General features: G+C 36.6%; 1 protein-coding gene across 4 annotated transcripts in view; it reads right to left on the bottom strand.

Annotated features, from left to right (window-relative positions):
- Positions 1-25,271, bottom strand: part of ATG5 (autophagy related 5) — a 119,801-nt gene that overhangs the window by 33,663 nt on the left and 60,867 nt on the right. For 3 of the 4 annotated variants that reach the window (XM_082855642.1, XM_082855641.1, XM_082855643.1), the window contains exon 6: positions 17,682-17,776. In XM_082855642.1, the coding sequence (XP_082711768.1) occupies positions 17,682-17,776 (95 nt within the window). The remainder of the gene's footprint in view (positions 1-17,681; positions 17,777-25,271) is intronic. The other variant, XM_082855644.1, reaches the window with a different exon arrangement.

The following is a 25,271-nucleotide window of genomic DNA, read 5'->3' as shown; positions in this document are numbered from 1 at the left end:
TTACTAATTCATACAATATCACAATTGTATGAATTTTACAATTCATACAATTTCAAAAGTTGTATGAATTTTACAATTCATACAATTTCAAAATTGTATGAATTTTACAGTTCATACGATTTTAATTAATTTAAGTCGTGTACATAACTGTGTCACAACATAACAGATAGGTGACTTTCATGAAAAGATCACGCCCAAGGTAGACATATGGTCTCCTCATATGTGACTGCCAAATGTAGATCCAATCCTGTTGAACTTAATTGTGATCAAGACTCATCATTCCATTTTAGAGAGCCCTCCCTATCCACTACCCACTCTAAGCAACACACTCAAACAGCGGCTCTTTGAACCAGCACTGACATTCCTTTACATTTACAGGGTTGTTTGAAACAGACCTTTGAGAGACACATCCTGTTTGAGACAAGATATATTCTATAAAATGCTCCCAAGGCATCAAAAGATAACGCAATTGACTGTTTAGTATAGTTTAGATTATATTTCTTAACTGAGAATTAACATTTTAATGTATCACAATCGATCTGCAAAAGGAGCAACTTGCCTAGCCAACAATTTAGAAATTTCAAATATATATATATCAAGATCTGCATCTATATGTAATAGCAATACAATTGATACATGCATCAATATATCTACACATATATCTCTGTATTTACATGATCTCCTTAATACTTGTCTTATTATTATAAACAACCTGCATGGATCACGAAGCAAAAATATATAAACCCCCCCAAAACCTTGAAAATTAAAAACAAAATTAAAAAAAAAAAACAAAAAAATGGGTATGACCCAACAACTAAGACACAAACTTCATCAAAGAGTAATATACCAGGATATAAAATGCCAAACAAAATTTTCTAGGTTCAGGCCAGAAATAAAGAATAAGATATTAGCCTGTGTATTTTTATATTGGTTTTTCCTTCTAATATTCCTAAATAATCACACATACATTACCTACTTGAAATTATTAGTAAGTAGTTATTTTAAAAGTATGAGTAATTAGACCAAAAGCAATTCTCATATTTACCCAAAAGAAGGAACCACTACTAAGAATCAAAGCCTAGTAATTCTGTTCTTAACGGACAGGTGTTGTGTGTTCTGGCCTGTTATATGAAAATCATTTATGAGAAGAACAGGAAAAAAAAAATCGGAAGGTAGTTTTCACTATTGGAATAGATAAGTGATTAAGCAAATTTTCTTACACCATGAAATTGTCAATAGATTAAATGATCACCCTATAGGGCATCATTTCTGGATGCTGGCATTCTCTGAGATGGAAAGGGACTGAAAGAAAAATGTGATAATGACATACACAGATGATATGGGTAGTAGAAAACTTTCTGAAGGAAAAAAACATTCTTTAGACAGGGACTGAGCTTAACATCTGCCAAGACCTCATTAGGCCAGCAGTAAATCAGGAAACTAAAACCCATGTCAGTTAGAAAAAGATGGGAAGGCTGTAAATCAACCCATTAAAGCAGCAGCTGACCATCCTAAGGTGTAGGTTATCCATGGCATATGGTTGACAATTCCTCCAAGAAACTCAAATATTACCTGTAATGTGAGGTGCCTTAATAAATAAATAATAATAATAAACCAAGGAGTAAACTTGAATTGAAAATATTTTCTTAAAAGAGTTATACACCAAGATCTTATTTTGTGATATAAACGCTATTGAATACTTAGGTATGAAACAACTCTATTTTCATTTTAGCCAAATTATAATTTTTTATGTCATCTCACAGTTAACCTAAGCTTTTTTCAAATTTCAAACTGACTGGAGTTCAACTTATTTTTACCATATCTACTCATATTCTCAGAGTGTTTAAGGAGAGTTGAAATTATCAAAAGGAGAGAATGAGAAAGAAAATACACAAGAATAACTGACAGTAATGTTAATTTTTACATATATTAGAATACCATAATAAAATATAAGCATGTTATTAAACTAATAATTTTTTATGGAGGGATCTAAAATACAATTTTTAGTGAAATAATTAAGACCATCTTATCAAAATTTGCCTATCTTTTTTTTTTTTTGCAGTATGCGGGCTTCTCACTGCTGTAGCCTCTCCCGTTGCGGAGCACAGGCTCCGGACGCACAGGCTCAGCAGCCATGGCTCACGGGCCCAGCCGCTCCGCGGCATGTGGGATCCTCCCAGACCGGGGCACGAACCCATGTCCCCCGCATCGGAAGGCGGACTCTCAACCACTGTGCCACCAGGGAAGCCCTGTCTATCTTTTTAAAATGAGGTATTTAATCTTTCAGTTCTTAAAATTACCCCATAGTGCTACATGCTTAAGCAGGGGAGTGAAGTTCATTCTATTCCTAAATTTGAGAGTTTATGCTTTAATGTGATCACTAAAAATCGCTTAATTGGTAACTGGAAAAAGAACATTCTGTAAATAAAAGAGAAAGAAAACCGCACAGTTTTAGCTATCTGTTTCAATCTCTTCACACTAAAGGGAGGATGTCATGTTTTTACTTTCTGTCCATGCATTTTCTCTATTAGAAGAAGAAGAAGAAGTAAAAAAGGACTGAAGGCAGGAAGCAACAGAAAGGGTGGAGTAATAAGTAGCCTGATGTGTGTAAAAACTGGAAAACAGTCTCAAATGGAAAGTTGTGATAGAAAGGAGTAAGAAAATAAAAGCAATGAACTCAACAATGTATCAAAGGAATAGTGATTAAGAGTGAGAGCTCTGGAGCCAGACTTCCTGGGTTCAAACCCCAGCTCTTCCACTTCCTGAGTGACCCTAGGCAATTTTCAATAACCAACCAATTACTTCATCCATACAACAGGGACAGTACCAGCATATGTCCCAGAGGACTCTAGTGAGAAGTAAATGAACTAATACATGTAAAGTAGCATTTCAAATAGTACCTGGCACACAAAGTACTCAATAAATGTTAGCTATTATTGGTGTTTCTCTATAGCTTACTTTAATTACCAGCAATGTTTTTTATTCTTGAAAATATTAAATGAAACAATGACTTAGCTTAGTGTAACAAATTAGTAATAAGAAAATGTTGACTTCATTTAATAATAACTTTAGTACTTTGGGATAATACTATTAATTTGCATATTTTAACTTCTTTAACAATAAATTAAGGACAACATTTGCCATTACATTATCTGTGTTATTTTGGAATTAATAAACGAAGCAAATTTTTAAGAAGCTCTAATATATATCCAATGCCTTAAAAACAAAACAGCAAATCATCTGCATCAAAAAGTTCCCATTCTTATACAAGACAATTTTAAAAAAATATACCCGCCAAATAAGCTTATAATTAGTAGTTGCTCTCATTTTTCAAAAATCCACATAGGAAGCAATTTAAGACTAAAACAATCCCAGACAGTAGTAGCTAGCTTATTTAGCAAGGGCAATCAAAATCTGCTGTGTTCGGCTGCCCCCTACAGGCCTCAATTTACCAATTTCTTTTAAAAGGTGTCTAAGGGAATATCATTAGAATCTTACATTAAGAATATTAATTAATTCTAAAGCAAAGTATTATTCATTCATTCATTCTAGCAGGAAACAGTCTCTAAGAAACCTCTATAAGATACAGAGAGAAATGAAACAATTCCTTGACCTCCAGTAATTCACAGGTTACATCTTACAGAGAAATCACATAGACTTCAACAGATCCATGGTGAAATACTGCAAAATAGCTTAAGAAATGTCTATATTACAATGTTGCATGTAGAAAAAGAACCAGGCTGGAAATCCAAGACTCAAGTTCTACTCTTCTTGTCTCTGCCATTAAGTATCCAGTTGAACATCTGGGCAAGAGTTTTGTGCAAGCTTTCTAAAATTAGGGGGCTGAATTAGATGATTCCTAAGGATTCCTCTTAATGTATAATTACATTTGCCATAATAAGAGGCAGAAGGGAATGTTTTAAAACAAAATTCAGAGAAAGAAGAAATAATTTATACATGGTATGAAGAGTTGGGGCACATACAGAGAAATCAAGAAAGACTTCTTGGGGGAAGTGACATTTGAGCTGCGTTAAGAAGCATTCTGGGAATAGGGGCTATTCCCAGCAGGAGTGAACAGAGTAAGAAAATAAAAATATCAAGCATGTTTTGGGGAACAATACATGATGTTATTTGGTAGGAGTCTAGCTTTGTTTCATGAAAATCAAATTAACAGTAACGGAAATTAGTGCAAATGGCAAGAAAGTGATAAATGCAAATGGTTCTGGTACTGTACAATTCTAAGAAACTAATCAAAAGAGATTCCAAGGTATTTTGTCTAGAAAATTGAAAGAAAGTGGTAAAGAAATAGGGAACTGAAACAGAAAGAGTAGGTTATGTGAGTACTTGGCAGTAATGAGTAATAGATTTGGGGGACCAGACAGAGCCTCACAGAGAAGACTACACTAAGACCAGAAATATATTGATAAATGGAGTGAACTATTTGTCACATATGTTATAGTAGTCATAGGGGGTATGGCAATCCCTATCATCACTGATAAGATAATTCACAGCAATAAAATCTAATAATAATTACAGCAAATAATTTGTAAATTATTTCCTATGTGCCAGGCATAATATCAAAAAGTATTACATTTAATTTTCATTAACAACCCTATGAAATATTATTATCCCTATTCTACGAATGATAAAATTGAGGTCCAGAGATGTGAAGTGAATGCCCCACATCACAGCTAACTGGGATATACTTCCCTAAATGAAACTTCTCCATCTTAACCACTTGGTATATTAATGAAAGTTACAGATTCAATTCCTACAAATTTTTCAAAGTTCTTTACTGGAGAACCTATGTAGAAAAAAAATTCCAAAATAATCAAGGATAGACAACTTTTAGAAAAAGTAATAATCATCTATCATTTATAGCAATATTCATGTTCTTAAGCAATACGTTAAGTTAAAATTTTTGTATTTAGAAATAATTAGAAAGAACAGATTAAAAAAAAAACCTTAGAAAACTCCTCAGTCTTTATTCTCTTTCCCAAATTTCTACAAAATCCACCTATCTAAATTTGGAGGTTAAGAATTATTAGAAGTGGTGATGTCATCAGTAATGATGGAGTAAGGACTTCAAATATCCTATCTTCCATAAAAGCAATGAGAACACTGGCAAAAACTGTTGAGAGACTGAATTATTAATTTTTAAAACTTCCCACAAATAAACACCCAGAACCAGATGGCTTCCCAGGTGAATTCTACCAATTATTTCAAGATTTAACACGAATCCTTCACAAACTCTTCCAAAAACTAGAAGAGGGAACACTACCCAACTCATTCTATGAGGCCAGTATTACCCGGATATCAAAACCAGATGAAGACATACAAGATAAGAATACTAGAGACCAACAATCGTTATGAATATAGACACAAAATCCTCAACAAGAAACCAGCGAACTTGGACTTCCCTGGTGGCACAGTAGTTAAGAATCCACCCGCCAATGCAAGGGACACGGGTTCGAGCCCTGGTCCAGGAAGATCCCACATGCCACGGAGCAACTAAGCCCATGCACCACAACTACTGAGCTGAGCGCCTAGAGCCTGTGAGCCACAACCACTGAGCTCGCGTGCTGCAACTACGGAAGCCCATGCGCTTAGAGCCCGTGCTCCGCAACAAGAGAAGCCTGCACACAGCAATGAAGAGTAGCCCCTGCTCGCTGCAACTAGAGAAAGCCCACATGCAGCAACAAAGACCCAAAGCAGCCAAAAATTTTAAAAAGTAAATAAATTAAAAAAAAAAAAAAGAAAAGAAAGAAACCAGCAAACCAAACCCAGCTACATATGTTATATAATCTGACTGACTGGTATCTATCCCAGGAATATGAGGTTGGGTCAACAAAGAAAATCAAGCAATGCAATACATCGTATTAATAGACTAAAGGGGAAAAACCCACATAAGAACCTGAATAGACACAGAAAAAGCACCTGACAAAATCCAACACCCTTTCATGATAAAAATACTCAACAAAATATAGGGAACAGAACTCAATCTTATAAAGGGCATATAAGAGAAACTTACAGGCTAACATCATACTCAATAATGAGAGACTGTAAGCTTTCTTCCCCCTTAAGATCAGGAATAAAACAAGGATGTCTGCTTTTGCCACTCTTATTTTGATTCTGTACTGAAGGTTCTAGTCAGGGAAATGAGGCAGGAAAAAGAAGTAAAAGGCATTCGAACTGGAAAGGGAGAAGTAAAACTATCTCCATTTGTAGTGACATGACCTTCTATATGGAAAATTCTAAGGAAGCAGCAGCAAAAAAAAAACAAACAAAAAAACCCCCCCAAAACTGTTAGAAGTAAGAAACAAGTTCAATGAGGCTACTGGACAAGATCAATATACAAAAAAATCAATACTATTTATACACACTAGCAAAAAGTCCAAAAATGATAATAAAAACTGGATCAAAAAGAAAAAATTACATAGGAATAAATTTAACAAAAGAAGTGGGCAACTTGTACACTGAAAACTACAAAACATCATTGAAGACCTACATATATGGGAAAAAATCCCGTGTTTACTGATTGGAAGACTTAATATTGTTTGTTAAGATAGCAATACTCCAGGGAATTCCCTGGCAGTCCAGTGGTTAGGACATGGGCTTTTACTGCTGTGGGCCCAGGTTTGATCCCTGGTCAGGGAACTAAGATCCTGCAAGCTGTGTGGTGCAGCCAAAAAGATAGCAATACTCCAGAAATTGATCTACATATTGAATACAATTTCTATCAAAATCCTAAGTGTCTTTTTTTTTGGTAGAAACTGACAAGCTGGTCCTAGTATTCATATGGAAATGCAAAAGATCCAGAATAGCCAAAATAATCTTGAAAAAAAGAACAAAGATGGAGGACTCATACCTCTTGATTTCAAAACTTACTACACAAAGCTACAGAATTCAAGAACAGACATATAATCAGTGGAATAGAATTGAGACTCTAGGTACAAATCCACACATTGTGGACAACTAATTTTCAACAAGAGTGCTAAGACAATCCAATGAGAGAAAGAGAAGTCTTCAACAAATCACGCTGGGAGAACTGGAATATGTACATACAAAAGAATGAAGTTGGACCCCTTTACCTTGCACCATATACAAAAAATTAACTCAAAATGGATCAAACACCTAAATGAAAGAACCAAAACTATAAAACTTTAGAAGAAAACATAAGAGGAACTCTTCATCACTTAGTATTAGGCAAGGTTTTCTTAGATATGATAACATAAAAGCATAAGTAACAACAACACAAAAAGAACTGGACTTCATCAGAACTAAAAACTTCTGTGTTTCAAAGGCCATGACCACGAAAGTAAAAAGACAGCCCACAGAACAGAAGTAACTATTTATAAAGCATATATCTAGTAAAGGTCTAGGATCCAGAATATATAAAGAACTTTTACAACTCAACAATGAAAAGACAACCCAATTTAAAAATAAGCAAAGAAGAGACATTTTTCCTAAGAAGATATATAAACCGTCAGTAAGCACATAAAAAGACGCTCAGCATCATTAGTCATTAGGGAAATGCAAATCAAAATCATAATGAAATACCCCTTCATATCCACTTAGGATAACTAATCAAAACGATGTACAATAACAAGTGTTGGCAGGGACATGGAGAAACTGAAACCCTCATTCATTGCTGGTGGGAATGTAAAATGGTGCAACCAATTTGGAAAACAATATGGCAGTTCCTCAAAAGGCTCAATGTGGAGTTATCATATGACCCACCAGTTCCACTCCTAGGTATATACTCAGGAAAAGTGAAAACATATGCCCACCTCCAAATTTGTACATAAATGTTCATAGGAGCTTTCTTCATAACAGCCCTAAAGTGGAAACCACCCAAATATTCATCAACCCGATGAATGGTTAAACAAAATGTGATGTATCCATACAATGGAATGTTACTTAGTTAAAAAAAGGATGAAGTACTACATGCTACAAGACAGATGAACCTTGAAAATATTATGCCACATGAAAGAAGGCAGACACAAAAAGACACATATGATGTGATTCCATTTATACGTCCATGTAGCACATCCACAGAAACAGAAAGTAAATTAGTAGTTGCCAGGGAGAGGAGGGAAGAGAAGTGACTACTAATGGGTGATATGATTCCATTTATACGTCCATGTAGCACATCCACAGAAACAGAAAGTAAATTAGTAGTTGCCAGGGAGAGGAGGGAAGAGAAGTGACTACTAATGGGTGATATGATTCCATTTACATGTCCATATAGCACATCCACAGAAACAGAAAGTAAATTAGTAGTTGCCAGGGGCCAGGGAGAGGAGGGAAGAGAAGTGACTACTAAAGGGTATGGAGTTTCTTTCTGAGGTGATGAAAATATTTTGAAATTAGATAGTGGTGATGGCTGCACAACTGTGAAATACTACAACTGTACACTTTAAAGGGGTGAATTTTATGGATGTGAATTAGATCTCAAAAAAATAACCCACTAGAATATCTGATCCTAAAATTTTGTGATATGGAACCACAAAAGATCCTGAATAGCCAAAGCAATCTTAAGAAGAACAAAGGACTTCCCTGGTGGCACAGTGGTTGAGAGTGGTTAGGGCAACAGTAGAGAATGATAGTTTACTCAACAGAAAATCCAGCCCAGAATGCTGTAGTAAAAATGTATGGTATGAATGTTACAGTCTAATTTATTATGAGACCAGAATCACCACCACCTTCATAGATAATGAGACCTTCCTTAGTTTGTTATACAGTTTGTGTATTTACTGAGCACCTATTATGTGTATGGCATTGTGATGAACACAAAGATATAAGCACAGTACAGAGGCTCAACTTCTTCTCTGCGCTTACTAAAGAAGAAATTCTCCTTAGCTGTTTAATAAATGTTTAAAATACTCTGACCAACCTAAATGTCCATCGACGCATGAATGGTAAAGAAGATGTGGCACATATATACAATGGAATATTACTCAGCCATTAAAAGAAACGAAATTGAGTTATTTGTAGTGAGGTGGATGGACCTAGAATCTGTCACACAGAGTGAAGGAAGTCAGAAAGAGAAAAACAAATACCGTATGCTAACACATATATATGGAATCTAAAAAAAAAAAAAACAGTACTGATGAACCTAGTTGCAGGACAGGAATAAAGAGGTAGACATAGAGAATGGACTTGATGACATGGGGTGGGAGGCCGAAGCTGGGGCGAAGTGAGAGTAGCATGGACATATATATACTACTGAATGTAAAATAGCTGGCTGGTGGGAAGCAGCAGCACAGCACAGGGAGATCAGCTCGGTGCTTTGTGATGACCTAGACGGGTGGGATAGGGAGGATGGGAGGGAGGCTCAAGAGGGAGGGGATATGGGGACATGTGTATGCATATGGCTGATTTGCTTTGTTGTGCAACAGAAACTAACACGGTATTGTGAAGCAACTATACTCTAATAAAGATCTATTAAAAAAAAAAGAGAGGGCTTCCCTGGTGGCACAGTGGTTGAGAGTCCGCCTGCCGATGCGGGGGACAAGGGTTCATGCCCCGGTCCGGGAAGATCCCACATGCCGTGGAGTGGCTGGGCCCATGAGCCATGGCCGCTGAGCCTGCCCGTCCGGAGCCCGTGCTCCGCAACGGGAGAGGCCACAACAGTGAGAGGCTTGCATACCACAAAAAAAAAAAAAGAGAGAGAGAGAGAAAAAAAATACTCTGGAAAGAAATTAACTTCATAAGCTCACCTTAAATTTATATATAGAAAGGTGAAAATGAATGATATGCCTTCAACTTGCAAGTTATTTATCATTTTATAACTGTTACCTTCACTTGGATCAGAAGTGAAGTTATTTTGAGAACTGAGCATCCATTCTCTACTTTCTTGTCTTTACACATGAGATACAAATCCTGTTTTTAAGCACAGATGTCTTAATATTCATTGTAGCATGTACCGCCACAGCTAGAGTGTGAATTAAGTATTAGACACCTTGCCCCAAGGATTACTGCCATATAATTCTTTACATGAAAAAACAGCATAATAACAACTATACATGGAGAGGATTCTGGGAGCATGGAAGCTTAACGCTTCCCCCTCTCCCTTCTACTCCCAAATCTATCTCATACCCAACACAGTGGCTCTCCTGAGCTAAGGCACCTATTGGGGTGAGTAGGCAGGGAGGACCTACATGGAGGAGCTACAAACCCTCTGCAATATTCTCCCCTCTGGGTGGACATGAGCCTAAGGACCAACGAGCCTATGGATCCCCAAAGGCTAAGGAAAAAGCTGGGAAAAAAGGCTGAATTCCTGCTAGTAACGTTTATTATTCAATACTGTCTTGGCAATGCAATACTAGCAATGTGATAAAGCAAACAAGAAATGGCTGATAAAAATGACTGCAAGAGGTGTTGTTTTTTGGGGTGATGCCATAAATAAATATCTAGAAATGGAAATGAAATAAAGAAAAACGAAATCTAAAAAACACCTAGAAATAAATTAAAAAGAAAGGCACAGGGCCTATTTGAGAACATAAAACAAAATCTGAATAAGAAAGATGTACCTGGGCTTCCCTGGTAGTGCAGTGGTTAAGAATCCGCCTGCCAACGCAGGGGTCATGGGTTCGAGCCCTGGTCCAGGAATATCCCACATGCCGCAGAGCAACTAAGCCCGTGCACCACAACTACTGAGCCTGCGCTCTAGAGCCCACGAGCCACAACTACTGAAGCCCGCGCACCTAGAGCCCGTGCTCCGTAACAAAAGAAGCCACCACAATGAGAAGCCCGCGCACTGCAACGAAGACCCAATGCAGCCAAAAACAAAAACAAACAAAAAAGATGTACCATGTTCTTATGTAGGAAGATTTAATGATATAAAAAGGTGAATTCTACCAAAATTAAAACAGAAATGTATTTCCACTTATTAAGCATGAAAAGACTGAAAAAAAGGTAAGGGGTGAATTGTCCCAGCAGATATCAGAAGACTAAAATCAAATAAAAATAATACTGTTATAAGAAAATACGAATAGGGCTTCCCTGGTGGCGCAGTGGTTGAGAGTCGGCCTGCCGATGCAGGGGACATGGGTTCGTGCCCCGGTCCGGGAAGATCCCACATGCCGTGGAGCGGCTGGGCCCGTGAGCCATGGCTGCTGAGCCTGTGCGTCCGGAGTCTGTGCTCCGCAACGGGAGAGGCCACAACAGTGAGAGGCCCACGTACCGCAAAAAAAAAAAAAAAAAAGAAAAAAAAAGAAAAGAAAGTACAAATAAACCAATGGAATGGTTTGTAAACATTTTTTACATAAAGATACCATATAAAATCAAGACAAATTTTATAGTTGTGATTATTTTTTACAAAGTGTTTGACAGAAAAATGGTTAATATCTATAAAAATAATTTTTTAAAAATCAGATAAATAACCCAAAAGAAAAATAAGCAAAATATTTATTTTGCCCCCAACTCTGTGCTCAAGACCAACAGGCTGTCCTCATACTTACAATGTCCCCTCTGCCTTCAAAGGTCCTCTCATTACTCTTTGCCTACCTTAAGCCTATCCACTTGTCAGACCTCAAAAGACATGACACTTTCATCAAAGAAGGCTTCTCTGCCCTACTAAGCTAGATCAGATTCCCCTTAGAGGAATTAGGCTTTATTGCACTATATACCTCTCCTTCACAGCACCAATCACAGTTGTGATTTAAAATTTGTTTGTGTACTTATTTGATTAATTTATTTCCACCTCTAGATTATAAACTTTTAAAGGATGATGTACCATATTAATAACCACTTGCATCCCTTGTGCACAGTATTAGGCATAGCATGCAATGTTTGTGAACAAATGAACTTGAATGAATGAATGAGACAACCCTTTCTTACATGTAGCATATTGGTAGGATAACAGTTATGAATCCACTGCTTCTTGAAAAACAGAAATTATGTGCCTAATTTTTACTATACAACCTAAATACCAATGCCTAAGGATTTCACAGTCACTTTACAAGTCTTTTTAAACAGATATCCTCCTTAATCACATCTGTTTACGTGTGCTTATCTCAATAACATTTTAGTTACATTTTTGAAGCACTTGCTGCCATTAACCTCATCTCTAGAATACTGGCTAATATGAAGCACCTGGATTTCAGGAACACAGAGGCTAAAGTAAACTGCCATGTAAATGACAGAAATGACACATTTTGGGGTCTGTAATGGATCTCTAAACTACTTTTGGACCTATTTTACTTTTACCACTAAAATTCCATCATTGGATTTAGAGTCATTTTGAGTCCGTGGTAATCAAATTACAGATGAAAAAGAACTAAAGTTTTCCAACAATCTGTATAAAAGTCAACCTTTAAAGAATATCACCAGTTAGAGATTTTCTAGGTTTGGTCAAAGTGGACTTCACTTTATCTAATACTTATGTCTTGAAAATTCTGTAAACTTAATTTTTATAAATAAAATTATATTTTCTTTGTAAGTCTCACCTATGTCTGGATACTAGTTGTTCCACATTTCATATGTGTGCCCCTGAGCAAGTGATTTAAAATTCCTCAGCTGGGGCTTCCCTGGTGGCGCAGTGGTTGAGAGTCTGCCTGCCGATGCAGGGGACATGGGTTCGTGCCCCGGTCCGGGAAGATCCCACATGCCGCGGAGCGGCTGGGCCCGTGAGCCATGGCCGCTGGGCCTGCGCGTCCGGAGCCTGTGCTCCGCAACGGGAGAGGCCACAACAGTGAGAGGCCCGCGTCCCGCAAAAAAAAAAAAAAAAAATTCCTCAGCTTCAGTTTCCTGAGTGTAAAATCAGATAATGATCCCTACATCCTAAGATGGTTTTGAGGCTTCCAAAGATAAAATGGGCCTCGCCGAAGCATGCTCGCTGTCCTATCCTTTTTACCCCCTGCTATACAGGAATTCTATTAGAATGCTGCAAAGAAAAAAGTTTAGCAAAATTATGCCCTTTATTTGTCTTATTAATAAACCTGGATTTTCAGGTTTTATTTACTTACTAATTTAAGGTCTCAAATAGTACAGAGATCTATATCTAGTATATTAAAGAAATGAAAAGTACAGATTAATCAAAATGCCACATAAGTAAAAGCTGCACTTAATCAACAGACTATCCCAACCACACAAACTAATCAGCTGTAGAACAGCAGAAATATGGTATCACCTTTAGATCATATAATTAAGGAAAACAGAAAGCAGATACCATCTTCCTTTGGTCAAGGTATGAATGAAGATTCAAAAGTACAAAATAGGGAAATGGAAAAAGGCAGAGAATGGACAATGGGCAAAAACTAAGTCTCCTAAATTTTTATATTCACTTATGCATCTCACGTCTAAAATTTTAATCAAGTTCCAGTAAGAACCAAACCAGATAAGGGTAAAGCCAACAGCAAAGTCAATAAAGAGAACCAATAAAACCATGAGGCTCAGGGTCTTCTCTGGTGGCGCAGCAGTTAAGAATCCGCCTTTCAATGCAGGGGACATGGGTTCGACCCCTGGTCCAGGAAGATCCCACATGCTGCAGAGCAACTAAGCCTGTGTGCCACAACTACTGAGCCTACACTCTAGAGCTCACGAGCCACAACTACTGAAGCCTGCATGCCTAGAGCCCGTGCTCCACAACAAGAGAAGCCACCGCAATGAGAAGCCTGCACACCACAACGAAGAGTAGCCCCCCATCGCCACAACTAGAGAAAGCCTATGCGCAGCAACAAAGACCCAACGCAGCCAAAAATAAATAAATAGATAAATAACAAAAAACCCTGAGGCTCTGTCTCTCCCTGTTTGAGGAAAAGCTGCCACTGTCTTGACAGAGGAAAGATCAGGCAGCAAGCTCTGCCCTAACAGTCACCACCTGGCAGCCAGGTTTTGTCAAGCAAATTTTGAGAATTCTCTAGCTTCCCACTTTCTATCTAATTATAGCACTTTATGAAAACCATTCTCTCTCACACATACACATTCTCTTTCCCTCTCTCTCTCACATTCTCTCTCTGAATCCTTTTAATGTTATGATATGACAGTAACAGGTATGGATACATCTGACAATATTCCCCAGAAAAGAATGGTAAATACTGCCATAAAGGAAAGAACTGTACTTACTGTAAAAATAATAAATCTGCTCTGAAATCAGGAGTATAAAGTGTTTGAAAAAGAATATCATTGGTATAATTAGATAAACCTGTAATATGGCTTCTTTAAAGAACAATTCCGACCAGATGTATAAATTCACTCAGTCATGCCCTTTTCATTTTGTGGATGAGGAAATGAAGGCCCAGCAAGACAGTAAAAGCGCCTGTGGACACACAGCTCGTCAGTGTCACACCTCCCACAGAGCCTCAGAGGCCTCCCTTCTAGTGCAGTGCTCTTAGTAGGAAACCTAACTGTTTTTCAAGGGAAACTGCTTTGGCCTTTATGTCTCAAATATCTGACAACTTGGCGAGCTCAGAGAGGTTTACATGAAGTCACAAATTGTCAGACTAGGTGAATAAGGCAAAACTGTGATCTTGATCTATCATGCACTGTTTCTGGATGCAACCCTTCCAACAGCTCTTTTCCACTTGCTCCTACTATTCTCCCACCATTTGAATTAATTTTAGAAGTGTGTTTTCTTCAGCTACTACAACAGCACTATCCTTGTTAAAGCCAGCTAGTTCTTTCAGTTTTGGATTATTTGAACTATAAAGTCTTTTTTTCAGCTTCAGAATTATGTGATCTTTGGTGCTTTTAATATTCCAAGATTCAACGAAGTAAGTACTTGTGAAGCACCTACAGTGTACGTAACACTGTGCTAAATAAATCCTACTACACAGATTTAAAAAGGAAAAAACAAAGAAAAAGCCCAAACAAACAAATAAAACTAACCTTGCCTTCAAAGATATCACTAGCATGTTGAGCGTATTAGTGTATCCACAGTGCTAGTTAGATCAAGAATTACCTAACTTGGGCAAATCACTGAACCTGTCCAGGCCTAGATAAAGAGATTTTCAAACTGTGCTTTAGAATTTCCATAAATATGTGATGCTATAACCACTGGTCCCCAGGAGGACAGAGTCAAGCCACCTGAGTCAATATCACTTATCCCCATCTACCCACCCCTTCCAAGTTCAACCCAAAAGTGGGCTGCTGCATTAAAAAAAAAAAAAAAAATGAAATCTACTCAGAAAACTTCAGGACCACTCTAAAATTCCGTAATAACCTGTTACTGTTTTTAATCCGTTTTTTAATCACCAATATCTATGTCAGTGATGGTGAAGATGCAGCCTCTCCCTATGAGATTTACAGACCACATAAAGGATCCTACCCACTATAAGTACTATACTTAGTCCATAAAATCTGACTCAGTTTTGGCTTTTCTCAGTGCAATAACTAAAGCATATCACTACTGAATCTAGTTCTGTAAAATCACTGCTGAAGTTCTCTTAGGGAATACCTAGGTGGTCAGTACCAATTTATGTAACGTGAGACATTTCTTCTCTCCATACAACTAGGCTTCCTGCCACCTTTCTCACATTATTTTATGCAGATATAGAAACTGTCCTATTTGCACACTGTTGAACATTAACAGTTGCCGAAACTGTTCTACTGCTCTGCTGCCTGTACAGAGAAGACTGAGACTCTCTCATGTGAGCAGCAACAATGTTTCCCTTCCTTTTCCTTAACAGATCTCTGCAAACCTCTCTTGGGCTAAAAACTTTACTGGTTAATCCCAATCCTCAACTGCCTTGCTCCATCAATTACTTTCCTTCTTATTTGATAAACACATTCTTCCATAAAATAACCTAAAATTTTATTCTGCCTTAGCCTTCCCATTACTTCGCCAAGTCTTTATTATACTGTGGATGATCCATGGCTTATGACACATTGTCTTTAGCTATCGCTGAGTGACACTTTAGGAAGCAACTTTACTGAAACTATTATTATATTTTTACTGTAGGTAAGGTATAAAGGATATTGATTGCCCTGTCCCTTCAAAGTGAGGCCATGTGAGAATTTCTTTCCTAGGTGGTGCTCAAGCAAAGTCAGCTTTCCTGATATGACCTAGTAAGTTTTCATGATATATAAAATGAAAAACAAAGTTATATCTCATCACATTTCCTTCCCCTTTGCTCTGGCTACAAGGAAGCTTGGGGTCAAATTTGTAGGTCAATTTTAATAAATTTGACGATCTCACTTATTCATAGCGTAGTTCATTTCATGCTGGGTTTCCATTTTATATCTTTGGTGGCTCTAATTTTAAATTTCAACCTTTTTCTATTTTGTGACTATACAAAATATATTCTTGTAAATTGCCTCAGATTCTTCATGATATAAGATAAAGTATAAATAAATAAATTATGGCATTTCCAAACCCACTGGGTAATATTTGTGCTTAACAAAGACTCGTGGAATTAAAATTTTACTTTCCTGAAAAAAGGAAGCAGAGGAGTGCGGCTGATTAGATCATCTGGTCTTTATTCCATCAGGCATTTTTCTCATTTTATTTCTATTGTACGTATTATGAATCCATGATCTAAACATAGTCTATTTGCCATTATGTTAATGAAATAAATGAGAAGCAACCTTATTTAAGTCATAAAAACTTTTCATTCTTTGAGTATATTGGGATTTTTGTTTTTTACTTTTCAATTGGACAGTTTGTTTTCCTCTTTGAACACACATTAATCTGATGGCACTATAAAAGATTAAAAAATAACTGTAGAAGTAACTATGAGTAAAGACTGTTAGATAGTAAAAATGGCTACAGAGAGAAGTTATGACACAATCTCTTTGAGTCTGAATCGAAGGCCTGCTAGATGAGAGTCTATGTTTGTGATACTGTGTTTCTAATTCCTGTTCTTAACTGCTTTTTCCATGATCGTAGGCAACTAGCTTTCTGGATACCATTCATTCAATGAACATTTACTCAGTATTGCTATATAGGAAGTATATGGTAGTTTTAAAGTACTCTACAGAAACATGGAGTTTCTTAACCCCATGAAAGTGTACAGTAATGAGACGCTACTATTTATTTTGTTGTACAACACTGAGGACCCATCATCTAAAACAAACACAGTCGATTCTCATCTGTGGTACTTATGTTCTATAAAGTTACTGCAAACACTGACTGAATTAACAAATACTGAACCATTGCTCTTAGGGGGACTACAAGGGTTACTGCAAGTCTCTGGTCACATGTCTTCAACTCATCAATACATAACCTTGTTTTATGTATGTTTCTGTATAAAGATAGCACTTCAGCACTATGCTTGGGAGTCATTTTTAACATCAAAATTACCAACAAAAAGCACAAAAACGTGAAGAATGCGACACTAAATAGACTGGGAAAAGTCACTTGTTTACAGTATGAGAGCAGAAACAAGAAGGCACGGCATCACTGAAAATGTGCACATGGGCAAAGCAAATTTTTCATCACTCTGCACATGTCCAGGGAAGTACTGTTGAGTACTGACTTTGAGGTTGCAAATAAATTTTAGCAAGCAGGCTAATCTGCAAATACAAAATCTGCAAATAAAGAGCACCAACTAAATGAGTCACATATTTCACAGTGCAGTCTCTGATTTGACTGCCACCAAAAGGAAGAGATCTGGAAAACCCTAATAAATGTTATTCAGTTACTATGCAAACTGAAAAGACTTTGGACTAGAGTGCTTCAAGAAGTAAGATGTCCGAGACTTTCATAAGTTGGTATTGTTAAAAATGTTACTTCCTACCTGGTATATTCTAAAAGGGATGTAACGAAATCCATTTTCCTCTGCAGGATATTCCATGAGTTTCCGATTGATGGCCCAAAACTGGTCAAATCTGTCTGTAATGATAAATTATTCATTAAAAATGAACAACATTATAATTTAATACCTCATATGAAGAGATTAAAGTTGTTAAGCATCCATTCTAATAGAAGTTTCTGAAAGGGCATTATTTCTATATTATTTTTTCTTAAACTTATCTTTCCATAACTAAACATAAAGCAAGATATAAAATTATTTTTTTTCTACATTATTGTTGCTTCCTTTTCCTAGATATCTCCATAGACATTTTTTCTCATAAGAGAAACTCTAAATAGATTATGACTACTGGTGTTATCACAGCAAAAAACATCAGGTATAGATGAATGTCTCGATTCCCTTGGTCCTATTCCTACTGTCTAAACTAAAGGCACAGCTTCAAGTGACCTAAAGTTTAACCACAAATTGTTTAAAGAAACAAAGTAAAAATACCAAACACAGTACACATTAAACAGAAAAAAGATAAAATTATAGGACAGGCTTTGAAAGAAATGTGAAACTGACACTTAAATAACTGTCAGTTGAAGCTTAATCTCAGACTGATTAAACAACTCCTTTTTAAAAATGTAAGGCTTGCTTTAAACAAAAAAAAACCCCACTTTACTGATATATAATTCACATACCATAAAATTCACCCTTTTGAAGTGTTAACTGAGTGGTTGTTAGCATATTCAGAGTTGCCAATATATAATTTCAGAACATTTTCATCATCCCCAAAAGAAACCTGTACCCATTAATAATTATGCCCTCCCCCCACATCCCCTGGAAATCACTAATCTCTACTCTATTCCAGAAATTTCATATAAATGGAATCATATAATATGTGGTCTTCTGCATCTGTTTTTCTTTCTTACTATGCTTTCAAGGTTCATTCATGTTGTAGCATGTTATCACAACTTTACTTTTACTACCAAATAATATGTCATTGTATGGAGAGACCACATTTTGTTTACCCATTCAATAGTTTGTAGACATTTGGGTTGTTCCCACTTTTTGGCTATTATGATTAATGCTACCATGAACATTCACGTACAAGTTGCTGTATGGATGCGTATTTTCTATTTTCTTGGGCATATTACCTCAGAATGGAACTGCTGAGTTACACAGTAACTGTTTATCTGCCATATGGTAACTATGTTTTGAAGAACTGCCAAACTGCTTTCCAAAGAGGCTGCACCATTTTACACCCCCGCCAACAATGTATGAGGGTTCTGATCTGTCCACATCCTTGCCAACACATTATTGTCCATCTTCTTTATTATAGTCATTCTAGTGGGTATGAAGTGGTATCCCCTTATGGTTTGATTTCCATTTCCCTAAAGACTAATTATGCTGAGTATCTTTTCATTTGTTTCCTAGCCATTTATATATTTTCTTTTGGAGAAATGACTATCAAATCCTTTGTCCTCTTTTTAACTGGGTTGTTTATCTTTTTGTTGTTGAGTATTGTAAGAGTTCTTTATGTATTCTGGATACAAGCCCCTTAATCTGATAAATAATACACAACTATTATTTTCCCATTCTGTGTGTTGTTTTTTAACGCCTTTAACTCACCCGGATTTCTACCTTAAAATATTTTTTATACACAGAAATTTATCTCAGAATCAAATCTCTGTAAAGTACATGAATACTCCAGAATCTCAGGTCAGCCTGGTATATTCTCTACTACTAGACTCATCTCAACCCAATTTACTGGTAATATATTCATACTGCTTAAGCCATCATAATTATATATAAAAAACAAAGTTTAGCTGTTTCTTCTTAGATGACTGTGACAGGCTCTAGGCCTTCTCTAATCTCATTTTCAACTCCAATCTGGGGAAAGACACATACTACAATAGAACTGGTAGGATAGGGAATTTAGAACCCAGTCAGTCCAGGGCAATTTCACAGATGACAACTAAGGTCCAGCTTGTTATGAGTTTAGTTAAGAACCAAGACAAGACTCTTGGTCTTCTGATTCAAAGCCCACAACCGTTTCAACAGTTGCAACCACAAAACTGCATCTTAATGCTAAGAGTAGCTCCTTTAACCACAATTCTTTCATGTATGAATCAATTATTCAGTTAATGCTTTTTTAAAAGTATCTTTCTGCTTTCAAGTATCAAGCAAGAATGTGATAGCTAAATAAAGTGATTCTTCGTGCACTGCTAAAATTTTACTCACTGCCTCATCATTAAATCTCTGACACCTACCACAGTGCATGCACAACATATGCTCTTGAATCAATGAATAATAGAATACTACATATATAAATTTTCATTAAAATTTTTGGATTCTTATCCTAGGTCTCTAACTTAATAGCTAGACTAGAACAACAAATCAACTGAAAATTCTGCCCTAATTCACTTACAGATGAAATAAAAGGAGTTAAATAGTTCTAATACCTCTTCTAAAAATAAAATTTTATAATTATTTAAGACACCTTCTTCATCAAAATATAACTTTTTAAAAACCACAAGCAAACCTCTATTAAATGAAAAATTTATACTGTTTCTAACAGAGGGGAAAAAATGGGCTAAAGCAGTGGTCCTTAACCAGGGAAGATTTTGCTCCACTGTGGGTCTGGGGACATTTTTGGATGTCACCAATATGTGTGTGTTACTAGCATCTAGTGGGTAAAAGACAGGGATGCTGCTAAACATACCACAATGCATAGGACAGCTCTCCACAACCAAGAATTATCTGACTCAAAATGTCAATAGGGCTAAAGGAAGGAAAGCAAACACAAACAAACAAAAAGTACAGAAAGGTAATTAGTGAAAAGCTTTCACGTACCTATACTGCAAAAAAGTAAACTGGAAAAAGAAACATTACTGTGCACATTACCAATTTGCTGACACTCAACTCCAAATTCACCCTTCAATATATACACAGGCATAACGGACACAATTTCTTTAAGCATCTCTAGCGTGACAATCACATTAAGCTTTCTCAGTAGAGAGTACTGAAAGGACACTGCAGGAGAAAGGGGCTCCTGCCTACACACACACACACTGAAGGCTCCTTGCCCAAATTAGCACCCTGCTTTCCTCTGCAGGCCCATATGGGTGGCTGGCCTACAGTTTCCCACAGAGACGCCAGTCCCTCTGCATGCCTGTGCCACTTGTTGCTGGTGGCCCGCACTCCAGATTTTCCTGACTTCCCAGCCACTGCAGACCTGCTCCAATCTGGGCAAAATAGTGAACACTTCTCTACTAACCCAATGGGCTGGAATATACATTCTCCAATGAGTTCTAAACCCAGCCCTGGGAAGGGGCTCCTTTTAAGTGTGACCTTCCTCTTTAGCCCCAGGGTACCAGATATGATTTTCTTATGTCTTCAGTTACTCTTTTACCAGAGTTTAATCATTCAGTATATCATACTTAACCTATTTATCCCTCTGTGTGGTTTCTATCTCCTAACTGGACCTAGTCTGATACAACTATGTTTTAAAGGAATAAAGACATAATAAAAATCTGTATTAATTAAGATTAGCTTTATCTTCTTATAAAAATGTTATGTTCTTATATAAAATAGGCATTTCCTCAACAATACCAAAAACATTCCAGCCAAGAATAATCTAACTTTTATAAGTCAAAGTTATTAATTAGAAAGATACAAATAAAAGAAATTAAAAGAAAATCAGTGCTGAGTTTCAGTTTATAACCAAATGTCTTTCACACTGGGTTTTGTAACATCAGGAACTCTTTTATCCCTTAGTCAATAATTAAATAAAATTGGAGTAAGGATGTATTGCTAACTTCCTACATGGTAATGAATCAAGTATATATTAACCTGTCACCAAACAATTAGTTATTATAATTAAGTTGTAAATTTAGTTACTTGTGTCATTGGCCACGAAAACAGTACCTGCAAGTAAAAGAAGCTCAATGGTCTTTAGCTGCTCATTTTTTAAACTGTAAAGTTAGGTAAATGTACATCTATTTCAACAGCTTTCATGTTAATTTAGTTCTAATTCTAAAACAAAACAAACTACTAAGTAGAAGAAAAAATTAAAACTAGCAGTCACTTAGCTTATACAAAGAATGGGAGAAAAGAAGGTAACTTAACGTACTTCTTGCCAGAGCTATTAAGAATATGATTGATAAGTTGGTTTCTGTTTTCTATAGCTGTGCTATAGAAAGTCAATCTATTTTTTTTAAAGATATTAAAAACAGAATTCCTCAAAATCCTGGTGGCCACCAATTTTTTTTTTCTCACTCTCTGCTGAATTAAGCTTTTATATTAGTCTTGGAAATTTTTTAAAAATCCAGAAAAAAAAGATTTTTAAACCAAAGATCTTCCTAAGAAGCATGAAAACTAAATTGATTACATTTGTATTCTTTGTTCCTCACATGGAAAAAGCTGCAGAAAAAAGTGGCGATCTTAAAGGATGTTTCTGCTCTTCCACTTAAGCTTTATTAAGAACTCAAGGCAAAATAATTTTTAATATTCAAATGCCACAAACAATGTATTCGTCTACAGGATCCCACAGGAAACGTGGAGGACATCTAAGGGACTGCAACCCAGCCTCAATTCAGTAATGTGGTATTGCTGGCTGGGATATAACCATAGGAAAGGGGTGAAATGGCTTCCACATGCACACCATCCACTTCCTGCTCTTTAAGTCTGTGATGTCAAAAAGAACAGATTCACAGCACCCTAAATAAGTGTCAGATCATGATGGCCCATAAAACACAGGCTTTAAGCTTTTCTTTAAAGAGAAAATCAAATGGTTGAAAATCACTACTGAAGGGAACACACTCCTCACAGAATTCTGCATTTATCAACAGTATTATTCAAATCAGTACTACAGGTGGTCATGTAATATACATGGTGTTTTGACCAGAGGCTTTCAAAATTTATAGCAGAAAACATATCCAAGTACAGACCTATTCGAATTAATTTCTTAACATGTAATACAGTAAACATCTTTGTGAAGCAAAATAGGAGGGGAAAAAAAACAGTAATTACTGGTAGGGTACCAAACACAGATGTGTTAAATATGTGACCTGTATCTTCAAACTCATTTGTCCTCTGAGTCATATGTTAACAGGACAGTTAGGGCTGACCCAGGGAAGGGAACATTCTCTGTACGGCAGCAAGTCCACTGGTGCTTGGATGCTTCTTAACAGAACTGCACCCACACGTTTCCATAAGAACTTCTGTTTGAGGTTTAAAGTTACTGTGATGTATCTTCAAAGAAGTCTTGAAAATGCTTCAAGGACCCCTGAAAATTTGTCATGAAAACAGAAGTAGGCAGGACCAGCAGGCTGGCCTCTGTATTAAGGCTGAGAGGAGAACCAAACCAGGAGAAGGTCAATCCTTAATCCTGTTCGTAAACACTCATCTTGGCAATAGGATTGTACCCTGGGGAATTTGTTGTTAGAGTGAATCAAAAGAGCAATAAAACCTGGATCTGAGGAAATCTTTGACCTGGAGCATCACTGTCTCAGAATAAACTGAGAGAAGACATTTATAGTAGTCTCCCCTTATCCATGGGGGATACGTTCCAAGACCTCCAGTGGATGCCTGAAACAGCGGATAGTACCGAATCCTACACATACTGTGTTTTTCCTATACCTACATACCTGTAATAAAGTTTAATTTATAAATTAGGCACAGTAAGAGACTATCCCGATTGCCAGCATCACTAACATTTTGCGGCCATTATTAAGTAAAATAAGGGTTACTTGAACACAAGCCCAGCAATACCACAACAGTTGATGTGATAACTGAGACGGCTACTACGTGACTAACAGGAGGGTAGCACATACAGTGTGGATATACCAGAATCATCCCCTATACTTCACATGCTGAGGTGAGACGGAACAAGACTTCATCATGCTACTCAGAACAGTGCACGATTTAAAACTTGTGAATTATTGATTTCTGGAATTTTTCATTTAATATCTTCAGACCACGTATGCCCACAGGAAACTGAAACTGTGGAAAACAAAACCATGAATAAGGAGGAACTACCATAGTCCTCTGCCCTAAAAAAGAAGCGCTGTCTATTAAAATAAAGTCAATTACTGGGATTCACTCTTGGAAAACATTAAAGATGCTGTAACACACCGTCTAGAAAACTGGCCTCAAGGAGAGGAATCAATATATATTTTTACAGTGCAATTCTCTCTGTATTCACTGCTACAACTTTCATCTAAACCACTATCAACTCTCATCTGAACCACTGCAACAGCCTCCTAATTGGGCTCTGCCCTTCCACTTGTATCCATAATACACAGCATCCAGAATGCTCTTTTAAAACATAAATTGAATCATACCATGAATGAATAAATTTCTAAACATTTTTCTAATGGGCCATAAGGAATAATGCTTTATAATGTACTTTAACAATACGATTATTTGAAGTTAAGTACTAGAATCATTATTAAAAGAAAAAATCCAATGCATCTCCTTACTGGCTACAAATGGGGCAGACTGCTCCCCACTCAAACTCTGCATGCAAGCAACCATAATGTTGGTAATGAAATACTTCCTTCCCGGGAAGCTGGTTCCTTTCAGCCCCCTCCCACTCCCTTGGAATGCAATGGTTCCTGCATCCCTCTCAGATCTCGCTGCCTACCAATCTGCTTACTTACTAAAGCTCCAAATCACACTATTTTTCTTTTCTGTCCCTAGAAAACACCAAGCTTATCCCCATATCACAGTTAGAGGCTTGGAATCCCCCACTTTTCCAATCGTCACATAGCTGCTTTTTTGTCATCATCCAAGTCTCAACAGAAGTGTCACCTCCTCAGGGGAGAATTTCCTCATAATTCTAGCTAAAGTATTATTCTGTTTTCTTCTAAACACTTACCGTTCTTTGAAATTACCCTATTTACATGTTTAATTAGTTACTCTCTCTCCCCCAATTAAAATGCATTCCAAGAGTCAATCCCAGTAGTTGACTTTATTTTAATAGACAGAATCCAATTACTGTATTTCAACCAATTAAGAAACATTTACTTCAAATTTATTTCAAATTGGGCAAGTAACAACATAAAAGGGATTCAAAATTCAAAAAAAATCATAATGTAAAAAACTCGCAACTTATCCTATGTGCTCATGTTAAAAATTTAAAAAAAGGAAGAAATGACCTTCAATTATATTCAAGTCTTCACTGGCTCTAAAAGACAATTTTTAAAGTAGCTTGTTTGCTAAAAAGAGATTTAAAGAGCTATAGCCAGTGGCAGGCCAGCGCTAATTAACTAAATGTATTCCTGTGTAAATCACCTATAGATTTTTAACCAGATTACCTGACTTGTTACCTTTCAAAACTACTGTAAATTGAGAAAATATTTTTCCTCTCAGGTTAAGTTACAGTTTATCACTTTCCTAAATTCAGAGGGCCAGAAACAAACTTAACATGTAATCAAGCCCAGTTTTACTTCACTCAGAGCACTCCAAAGTCATAAGACAAAAACAAAAATCTATTTTAACTTTTGAAAGACCAATGGAGAAAAAGATACTCCATTATATTCACTATTATCTTTGCAATGTCTATTATGCACGATACTCTATCTTTAT

The sequence above is a fragment of the Leucopleurus acutus genome, assembly GCF_964270905.1.
Source record: "Leucopleurus acutus genome assembly, chromosome: 15".
Taxonomy (NCBI): Eukaryota; Metazoa; Chordata; class Mammalia; order Artiodactyla; family Delphinidae; genus Leucopleurus; species Leucopleurus acutus.
The sequence above is the reverse complement of the archived record's forward strand: the minus strand, read 5'-3'. Positions and strand labels throughout refer to the sequence as shown.